Genomic DNA, 11,074 nt, shown 5'->3' with positions numbered 1-11,074 from the left:
CACAGCAGAGCGCAGGGCCCGCGCTCAAAAGAGCCCCAACCTCGGAGCGGGCTCCGCTTCCCCTGAACCACGTGGCCCTCCTCCACTGACTGTCTCGCCGGCAGAGCTGGGGAGTCAGAGGCGCTGCTGCTTTTTTTTTTTTTGCCGTAGTAGTGTGACCGAGCTCAAACTACAGCTCCCGGCATCCCTTTCTGAGCCGGGAAAAGAAAGGCTGGGTGTCAGCAGGCTTGCTGCTCCTCCTCGGCAAAGCTTCTGATGTTCTTTTGGGAGAGTCGCTCCGAGCCTCGAGCGCTGAGCGGTTTGCCCCTCGCTTAGCCACGGTAGCCCTGGGTGGCCCGGCGAAGATCTCGGGTGAGAAGAGCGGGCAAGGGAGGGAGGGAGCGAGCGAGGCTGTGACCGATTCCATTGATCTGCTGGGGCTCCGGCTCTTTCTTTCGCAAGGGCAGGAAGGGGAAGAGGCCGCCTCTCCTGGGAGGCGCGTCGGCTGCTTCGTCCTGCTCGGCGAAGGGCAGGCTGGATTGGCGACGGCTGTTTGGCGCGGCCTTATTTACAGACGCCTCCGCCATCTTAAGGAATAGCCCGCGCCGGCGGCCGAGTAGGTGAGCCCGCCCGAGGGAACCCTCTTCACCGCTTTCCCTTCAGGCTGCCTGGGCAGCCGAGAAGGAAGAGGAACCGTCGTGGTGGTGCGGCTTTGCGCCAGCTTCCCCCTTGGAGGCTCTTGAGCCAGGCAGCGGGTTTTCAAACTCGGGAAGTGAGGATCCGGGTACTGCAGCCCGCTGAGTCGCAAAGGAGGCGTCCTCCCTCTTGCTTACTTTGCTACACGAATTTAACTTGTAACTTTATGCCAGGGGTCTTCAAACTTGGCCCTTTTATGACTTGTGGACTTCAACTCCCAGAATTCCTCAGCCAGCAAAGCTGGCTGAGGAATTCTGGGAGTTGAAGTCCACAAGTCATAAAAGGGCCAAGTTTGAAGACCCCTGCTTTATGCGATACTTGAGTATATGCTGTGAATCCAGTTGGGGCAGTATCCTAATTCGTACCCAGCTAATCATTGCATTTCTATCCCTTCTGGGAATTTAGAATGGCCGTTGTGGGAATCGCCGTTCATGTATCCATAACAACCTCTGAGGAAGGTCCATTTGAGTGTGATCAGCCCCAAGTCAGCCGCCGCCTTCTGGTCTCCTCAGCCCATAATCAGTATTCTTACCTCAGCCATGCAGTCATGAATCAAACCACTGTTGTGTTCGTAGTACACCGAATTATAAACTATATAATTTATTATGTAGTCATGTACTATATTGGATAGTATATTGTGCCCATGTACTGAGCCATAATGATTTTGATATTGTGTGAACTCATTCAAAGCATTAAACTTACGGTTTAATTATTATTATACAGAAGAGAGTTTGCATTTCTTTGTGATAAATTTAAAAAGGGTAGCCTTCTAAGTTTATAAAGAAATTTCCAGAAAGCCTTCTATCTTTCTTCTAGTTGCATACGTTTAGGTATGTTATACAGTGTGTGAGTGACCTGTGAAAAGGGCCAGTTACCTCTGTTGATGCTGTGCAGCTGAAGTTCGACTTCTCTTGAATCTGTGGTTTTGTTACGGTAGCTAGAGGTCATGAAAATTCTTCACAGTAGGCCTTTTTATGAAAATTGTCTTTTCTGTCTTTAATCAGATGCAATGAAGTGGCAAAATATCTCTGTTTTGCTGGTTGGATTTTCACTGTAGATGCAAATGTGAGCATTTACTAGTGGTTGGACTCAAAATGGGCCTTCCTCCATGAGCTCTTTGGTAAACCAAGGAGTAGTATTGGATCTGTGAGAAGAGAGAGGTCACTCCAGTGTAATTTGGTCAAGCTCCACAGCTTCCCCTTTATTCTAATGCAGGGGTGTCAAACTTGCAACGTCAGGTGACATGTTGCGATGTATCATGACTTTTTTTCCATTGCTGGCAATGGAGTGCACGTGGTTTTGGCATGATGCATCCGGCCCATGGGCTGGCAGTTTGACGCCCCTGTTCTAGTGGATGATCAGTCTTAACTGCCCATCAGATTCTTGGAAAACTGCCCAGGTGCTTTCTGGAAAACCTCATTGGATTCATTAGGCACCAGGGGTTGACTGATAGATCACCCCTGTAAAGGGAGGTTGCACAGCAGAATTCCTAAATGATCGAAGAGTGATCTGCCCATGACCAGGTTTCTACTGTGAGATCACATTATGTCTGCCTTGAGATGAAAAACTGTCCTAGTGTGAGACCTCTTAGTGCTGGGTCCCTAAGTTCAATGATTGTCATAAACTACTGGGTTGCTCCAGGCCTTTCACTAGATTGAAGTTCATTAGTGCTACCAACTTGGGGAAATCTACTGCCCCCTAATGAGTATCTGTGACAGAGGTGCCACTGTGAAGGGAGAGATTCCATAGTTTGATATGATTGACACAAAGGCCTTTCTCTGATCAGTGAGGTGCTGCCTTTTTTTTGGCTGTCTTAATTTTGCTGTATGCATTAGGAATAATGTCTCTTGTTCCTCAGCATTTTCTAAAGACAGCTTCAACATCCAGCATCTCACTTGCCATACAGTGCTTTTACCTTCCTTGGATGATTGTAAGAGTATTTTGTTAATAGGTGAAATTAAGGATATTGTACAATAGTTTGTACATTTTCTTAAGTTTCCCTTTTTATATTAGAATGTAGACTGACCTCTTCCAATCTTTTGACCACTGTGTTCTCTAGTTTAAGGTTTGGTTGGAACCTTTATTGATTCCTCTTCTACTGCTTGCCATATTTCTGTGGATATTCTGTCAATTCTTACAGCCTTCTAACTTGGTAAAGACTAGAGTTCTGATATGACTTCATCTTCTGGTACTAGAGATTCCTGTAAGTTAGAAATATTTCCTAAGGTACCTTAGCTGTTGACATCCCTACTGTGCAGAATTTCAATATACTCCTTCCATGTCTGTTTACTCTTCCTGTTTGTCCATTGGTGTACAAATATGAGATTGGAAACTTTGGTGCTCAGAGATTGTTTGGAAGATTGTTCTTGTTTTTCCATGTTTGTTTCCATCTTTTATCTCTTTACAGATGGCATACTGTTTCTTGTCTTTTCTAAGAGCTTTCTGAATTTTTAAGTATCCTCCTGAGATGTTTTTTTTCTTGGCTTTAGCTTTTCTCTTCTTGGCAGTTTTCACCATTTGTTCTGGCATCAAATTTGCTTTCTTCTTTTTCTTGATTGTTGGCAGTCTCTTTTTGCATTCATCCTTAGCAACTACTTTGATTTCATTCCACTATTCCTATCATTGAGGTTCAAGACTTCAACATGATTCCTGATGTTCTTGAACATGGTGGGAGTATGCTCATGATTAAATCGTGAAACCAGTTAGCGTTCTGCTATGGCTTGACTTGGAATTTGCATACGGACAGTTTATGATCTGTTCCACGGTCATCCCCTGGCTATGTCTTTGGTGTTATCTTTAAGCACTTCCATTTTTTGTACCAACAAAATAGTCAATTTGATTGCTGTGTAATCGATGTCTGTGATGAATTGATAGACAGACAAATAGGAGTTTTGATTGGTTAGAGACTGTTAGTAATGAAGAAATAATTGTATTAGGAGAAACTGATAAGCCATTCTCTTGCTTCATTTCTGTTTCTTAAGCCTCTCTACCTCTCAGAACCAAGAAAGACGGGTAGAATTACTTCTAAGCTGTTCCCTTTACTGTTCTTCACCTATAGATAGAAATCTTGCCAAACTAAAGCAACTAGTAGCATCGTAAAGATTTACTCTGGCAATTTCTAAGGAGGATGCATCTTAACTTTCTTTCTCCTCTTGGTCCTCGGGAATGTAGTCCTGCACTCCTGAGAATCCAGACTACATTCCACCACATAGTGATACACTGTAATTTATTTATTTATTTATTTATTTATTCGTTTTATATACCGCCCTTCTCCCGGAGGACTCAGGGCGGTGTACAGAGCAAAGTAAGTATACAATAAACCAACAATAAAACATATAAAACCCCAGATCTACAAATAAAACCCCAAATCTATCAGGCCAGGCCGGCTTGCTGGAATAGATAGGTTTTTAAATCTCGCCGAAAGGTGCGAAGGTCGGGGGCCATCCGGATTTCGGCTGGTAAGCGGTTCCAGAGGATTGGCGCACCCACCGAGAATGCTCTCCCCCTGGGGGTCACCAGCCGGCATTCTCTGACCGGTGGCACCCTGAGGAGGCCCTCTCTGTGGGAGCGCACAGGACGGAGGGGTGTTGACGCTGGCAGTAGGTGCTCCCGTAGGTATTCCGGACCCATGCCATGTAGGGCTTTGTATGTCATCACTAGCACCTTGAATTTCACCCTTGATTTACGACCATTCTTTTAATGTCAGCTTCAAATTTTGACTGCTCTAAAAAAGGAATTTACAATCTAGCTACAATGTTACAAACAATCACCCCCTGTGGTCAAAGAAAAGTAAAGGTTTCCCTTGTCCAGTTGTGTTCGACTCAAAGGGGTGGTGCTCCCCTCTGTTAATTAGCCGAGGGAGCCAGCATTGTCTGAATACACTTATGTGGTCAGGTGGTCAGCATGACTATATGCCGAGGTACACAGAACGCTGTTGTCTTTCCATGATCGCAATTCAGAGGTTTGCATTTAGGAGGGTTTCAGTGTTCTGTGGTCACATGATCATAATATGTGATTTTCCTAGCTGGCTTCCAACAAGCAGAATTAATGGGGAAGCCGGCAGGGAAAATTGTAAATCATAATCATGTGCTATCTCATTTAATGACTGAATTATTCACTTAATGACCATGGCAAAAAAATTGTAAAATTAGGTGCGGTTATATAATGCCATAAAGTTAGTCACTTAATGACCATGCCACTTAATGACAAATTTTCCAGTGCCAATTGTGGTCCTAAGGATTACCTGTATATTTTCTTCCTTTTACAGTTTTCAACTTTTTCATTCCAATCTCCAATCACTAGCAGTACATCTTGCTTACTTTATCAATTTCTGATTGAACTTGACCATCATACTTGGTGAAACCTCTTCTCATTAGAGCATTAATTTCAATAATGATAATTTTAAAGGCTAGATTGTGAACTCTAATTCATATTATGCAGTTACTGATTGCATTGTAGCCAGGTACTATTTTTTCCTTTATCCTTCCTGACTAGGAAAGCAGTGTTCCTTTTTTATTTTTCATGTTCAGAGTACCGCAGTAGCAAACAATGTGATCTTACTGAATGTTCCCCACAACAGTCCATTTCAGTTAACTTAAAATGTCAGCATGTAGTTGTTTCACTTAATCTTTCACTGTGTTGAACATGCTCATGCTTCATATGTTGCATTTCCCACTATAATTCTGTTTTTGCATCTTTGCATCTTCTTTTTCTATTTGGCACCATTAATGACTAGATGTCCTGAAGAATTTAATCAATCTGAAATGTATCCTATGGAAAATCCTTAGCTCTTTCTCAGTAGCCTGTTGAGTGCCATCTGACCTGAGAGGCCAAACACCAGTCTCTATATTGTCTGTCACCATAACTGCCACCCAAACTACCCAAGTAGTTTTCTAGTAAAATACAGGAGTGGTTTACCATTGTCTTCTCTGATACAATATGAAATGATGCCTTTACTCTTGTTATTACTAAAGAGATTGTTCTCTTCCAGCATTTTCCTACATTGCTGCTGCCTGATAGATATGTCTGCTTGTTTTAGCTGGGATGCTCTTTGTGCCTTAGTGATCCTGCTCGATGTAAATACTCTGGGCATGGCCTTCTGTTGTTCTTCATACTTTCTGAAAATGAATTTATTGTAGAGGTTCCTATTAGATATATTTGTGCAGATTTATATTCTAATGAGGATAACTTTTGTTGAAATTATACACTTTTGGTATTTTTTCCCATTAATTTCATGGGCTATTTCTCTTCATTTTCTCCTACCTCAATTTGTTAGGATGGATTTTACAGAAGCCTATTCTGATAGATGTTCAGCTGTTGGGCTTGCAGCCAGAGAAGGCAATATTAAACTTTTGAAGAAACTAATCAACAAGGGATACAGCATTGATGTTTCTGATAACAGAGGTTGGATGGCTATTCATGAAGCTGCATTTCAAAACACAAATGAATGTCTAAAGCTTTTAATTCAAGCAGGTAAGAAGAAATGTATCAGCAGTAGTGATACTTATATGCTTTGTGTTTTAGAGTAATGGGAATTTTCAGAGGCTCCAATTTTTTTAGGAGTTTAGTTTCTTTAAACAGGGTAGATATTTCAGAAGGAGCAGAAGGTCAAAATTTGGCCTCATGATTTTTTACTATCCCAAGTAGCAAGCAAAACAGATGCATTAGGATTCCAGCATTGCTAACACATTTAATCTAAATTCCTTCAAAATATTTTCCTGTCTCCCTCTAGTGTCATCATTGCTACTATGACTCTTAAAGGCTGAAATAATGTGTGATTTCTGTGATTGCCTTCCCCTGATTTTAAAGATTACTGCCACCTATTTACAAATATATATAAAATGAGGATAAAATTAAGACAGTATTAATTCTCCAATTGACTCCAATTTCCCATCAGATATCTAATTGATGAAAAGTAGACTAATCATATCTGCCATTTGTCTGTGTACAGCATTGGAAGGCATCATCATAATCTTACCATCTCTTGACTCATTTTTGCTAAGCGTTAAGCTGTTGTTTATAGCATTCCAGGTGAGAGCTATACTTACTGAAATTTTCAAGTCAAAAATGACTGAGTTAGAGGGCTTCCTGTGAGGTCATCTTGACAACACCCCCAACTTATAACAATGAACAAATCAAGGAAGGACAGTTTCTCTGCTCTTCAGTCAACTATATTTTTTAGGATAATGGTTTTTAAAATCTGTTAAAAAAATCTGTCCAGCAAATTTTTTTAAATTTTTTTTGTACCTGTGTGTACAGTATGTGTACACTCCCTTCCTTCCTTCCTTCCTTCCTTCCTTCCTTCCTTCCTTCCTTCCTTCCTTCCTTCCTTCCTTCCTTCCTTCCTTCCTTCCTTCCTTCCTTCCTTCCTTCCTTCCTTCCTTCCTGTTACTTTTTAACTCCTGGCAACTGCCTGGACTACTAGTCCCTGCAGTTTTCTTGGCTAGGATTTTCAGAAGTGGTATATCACTGTCTTTGTGCCTAAGGGAGTAAAACTCACCATCTTTGGTTTTTCTTGCCTGATGCCTTGTTATAGCAAATTGGCCCTATCTTTGATAAGAGAACTGAATAAGGGGTGTCATTTCCCTAAGAGAAATGACTAGCAATGATCCTTTGAATCCTCAGAATGAAGAAAGGAGTTAGCAGCGGTAGCAGAACCACTAACAACTGTGTTGCAAATTAGAAAATCTTTAAATATCATCTCTTAATATGGTTTGCTTAATTCTGAAGACGAGAATTAACTTCTGGAATTCATTACCACAAGAAGTAGCAATTATTTTAGATGATTTAAAAGAGATAAATTCATGAAGGACAGATCTACAAGAGCTATTAGTCTTGAGACTCAAAATTACTTCTGAGTGGGGCACAGCATACCTCTGAATGTCAGTTGCAGAGGAACAATGATTATCTCCATATTCTACTTGTGCGTACCTTATACACATCTAGTTCGTCACTGTGTGACATAAAATCATGAGCAAGATTGATCCAAGGCTGATCCCGCAATGCTATTTTTATGTTCTTCTGGTGTAGAAACCATGAGAAATTGGGACATGTGTGAACAAAGGGAGCATACAAGCCTTGGGCTAGCTTATATAACACCAAGGCCACAGTGTGATGGCAATCTGTGGTGGCACAGTGGGTACAATGCAATTGCGGGCTAACTCTGCTCACACTGGCAGGAGTTTGATCCTGACCTGCTCAAGGTTTACTCAGCCTTCCATCCTTCTGAGGTTGGTAAAATGAGGACGCAGATTGTTGGGGGCAATATGCTGACTGTAAACTGCTCAGAGAGTCCTGTGGAACATTACGAAGCGGTATAGAAGTCATAAGCGCTATTGCTACATGCAAATCAAGCCTTTATCATATTAGTAAAATGATTTCTTCTCAGGCTCTTTTAAAGAACCAAAGTATATTATTTGAATTATTTTCTTCATTAGAGAATTTTTAGCATAATGACTTTTGGTAAATTTAAATTTAATAAATTTTGAATAGGGGTAGACAAACTTGTGTATCCTGGAAGCCACACTTTATTCCTTCTTTGGGGATGCAAAAATTGTGCTTGATGGTTATTATGGCACTAGAGTGGAGGAGCAAATTATTAAGAGGAGCACCTTTTATTTATTTATTTGAGGAACTATTTAGAACAGACATGTCAAACACAAGACCCAGGGGCTGGATCTGGCCCGCAAAGTGGTTTCATGTGGCCCACGAAGCCATCCTGTAAACAATGAGGGAATGGCCCCCACTGCCTTGGCCCTGGCCCAGGCCAGCTGGGAGCCAATGTACAATTTCGTGGTGGTCATCTATGCTGAAATACATTCAGTCTTAGCTCCACAAGGCCATTTGGAAACAGTGAGGGACCGGCCCATGCTGCGTTGGCACTGCCCCCTGGGCGCACGCTGGGGAGGTATCACCCTTTGTGAGGAATGAAGAAATGCAACATCGCCTGGAAGTGGCCAGCATATGACCCTGCCTACTTCGGGCAGGCTAGGGCTTGGGCAGCGTTGCACTTCTCCTCAAATTTGTGCCATCCGGCTCAGCCTCTCGGCACTGTCAGGAAAGTGCCCCACTGCCTGCCAAAACTGGGCAGGCTGGGGGCTGGGCAGCATTGTGCAGGTAACATTGACTCTCATGCTGCTCATGGCATCCCTTCCCCCAGAGCCCACCGAGCCGGATATGTGAAGTAGGTGAGGGCCATGTGCTGGCCACTTCTAGGCGATGGTGCATTTCTTCATTCCTCACGAAGGATGACACTTCCCCAGCTGTGTTTCTTGCCTGTTTTTCTCCCTCCCTCATCTCAAATATTTTCCTACCACTCTGTTCTTGGAAGGAAGGAAGGAAGGAAGGAAGGAAGGAAGGAAGGAAGGAAGGAAGGAAGGAAGGAAGGAAGGAAGGAGAGAGGGTCTGAGGGAAGTCCTGCTTTAGTCCTGCCCTGCTGCTCTTTCACCATCCTCCCTCCTGGCCTATCCTGGGGGGTCTCCGATACTATTGCTAAGGAAGCTTTGGATACAAAGCCAGGTCTCCTCACATGGAGAGGGAATGGGCCTCCCTTTTGACTTTGCCCTCATACCCATCATGAGTAACCTGGCTAAGGAGAGCAAGCACAACTGCAGCAGCCTTGAGGAGGAGGTAAGTGCAGCTGGGAACCCCCTTGGGGAAGTGGGGCTGGGCTTAGTGCCACGGGTGCTTGAGGGCTGGGCTGGGCATTTGACCTCCACCCCACCGTCCAGCCCCCCCATGGCCTGAGAGGAACAGTGAGGCTCCTCCAGTGGACTATGCCTTGGCACTTGCCCCGGTCCCATCTCCTTCTGCCAGAGACCCTCAGATCTGTCCCAGGCCCCCGTTGGCACTTTTGATGCGAATGATGTGGAGCTGGCCATGCCCACCCAGTAGGCCACGCCCACCCTGGCCACACCCACCCGGCCCGCCAAGGGCAACTGCAATGCTGATGCGGCCCTCAATGAAATTGAGTTTGACACCCCTGATTTAGAAGGTATTTAAATGCCCCACAAATGATAAAGAAAGAATTAACTTTGGGGGCCATAGTGGAATCTTAGAGACATCTACTGATATTGGATATCAAGGTCCAATATTTCATTATATTTCAGTACTATTTCCAGCTGTAAAATAGCAATTGTAACAAGTGGACAAGTACCCTCAAATGTTTTGGATCTTATGTAGAACAGATATTACAGAAAAGAAAACAGCTAAAATGCAATACTCCATCCTAAATTGGCATTGTGGTGGTGCAGTGGTTAGAATCCAATACTGCAGGCTACTTCTGCTGTCTGCCGGCTGCCAGCAGTTCGGCAGTTCTATACTCACCAGCTCAAGGTTGACTCAGCCTTCCATCCTTCCGAGGTCGGTGAAACGAGGACCCAGATTTTGGGGGGCAATATGCTGACTCTGTAAACTGTTTAGAGAGGACTGTAAAGCACTGTGAAGCGGTATAAGTCTAAGCGCTATTGCTATTGTAAGGGATTGCCTTCTAGTAAAGGGCTGTCTTTCTCAAGAAAAAGCAGGCAGGAGGTAGATAGGCAAAAAAAAATCTCCTTTTTTGCATATTTAGATTAGCAATAGAAAAATGCCTTGTGGTAGTTCAGAGTGATTGACCAAGAGGCTCAGAATTTCTTCCGAGGAACAATAGCAAGTTATGATTGTTTTAAATGAAGATGTGAACTGGAACCTTTTATGTGAGAAATACATACTTTGCCACCATATTGTGATTCTGTTTATTTAGGTCACAAGTCGGCAACCCGCGGCTCCGGAGCCGCATGCGGCTCTTTAAGCCGGCCCATGCGGCTCCCAGGCCTCCTCCCTCTTGAAAAAAAAAATGGTACTAAAAAAACTTAATCAATTTAAACTTCTCACAGAAAAACTTGAAAAGTTTAAATTGATTGGTTGGTTTGTGGGACCGCCCACAAACCTTTGTTTTTTTACTGGCAGAGTGGAGGAAGAGAGGAAGAAGTAAAACGTAAGTAGATTTGCTTCTTCCCCCCCCCGTTCCCTCTCGTCGCCGGGGCTAGCAGCCCCGACGAGCAAGAAGGCGCGCTTCGCCCGCCCGCCCCCCCGTTGGCTCCTCGTCGCCGGGGCTGAGAGCCACGCCGAGCGAAAGCCGCGCTTCGCCCGCCCGCCTCCCCCTTTGGCTCCTCGTCGCCGGGGCTGAGAGCCCCGGCAAGCGAAAGCCGCACTTCGCCCGCCCGCCCCCCCGTTGGCTCCTCGTCGCCGGGGCTGAGAGCCCCGGCAAGCGAAAGCCGCACTTCGCCCGCCCGCCCCCCCGTTGGCTCCTCGTCGCCGGGGCTGAGAGCCCCGGCAAGCGAAAGCCGCACTTCGCCCGCCCGCCCCCCGTTGGCTCCTCGTCGCCGGGGCTGAGAGCCCCGGCAAGCGAAAGCCGCGCTTC

General features: G+C 44.5%; 1 protein-coding gene across 6 annotated transcripts in view; it reads left to right on the top strand.

Moving 5' to 3' along the window:
• The window catches only part of ASB3 (ankyrin repeat and SOCS box containing 3), a 69,633-nt gene that overhangs the window by 26,703 nt on the left and 31,856 nt on the right, over nucleotides 1-11,074 (top strand). For 2 of the 6 annotated variants that reach the window (XM_081314048.1, XM_081314043.1), the window contains exons 1-2: nucleotides 452-599; nucleotides 5,951-6,147. In XM_081314048.1, the coding sequence (XP_081170174.1) occupies nucleotides 5,952-6,147 (196 nt within the window). In that variant the 5' untranslated portion in view covers nucleotides 452-599; nucleotide 5,951. Of the gene's footprint in view, nucleotides 1-149; nucleotides 352-451; nucleotides 600-746; nucleotides 764-5,950; nucleotides 6,148-11,074 lie in introns of those variants that run through there. The other 4 variants (XM_081314044.1, XM_081314046.1, XM_081314047.1 and 1 more) reach the window with 4 other exon arrangements.

This window comes from Vipera berus (assembly GCF_964194415.1).
Source record: "Vipera berus genome assembly, chromosome: 1".
Taxonomy (NCBI): Eukaryota; Metazoa; Chordata; class Lepidosauria; order Squamata; family Viperidae; genus Vipera; species Vipera berus.
Note: the sequence above shows the minus strand (reverse complement) of the source record. Positions and strands in the feature narration are given on the sequence as shown.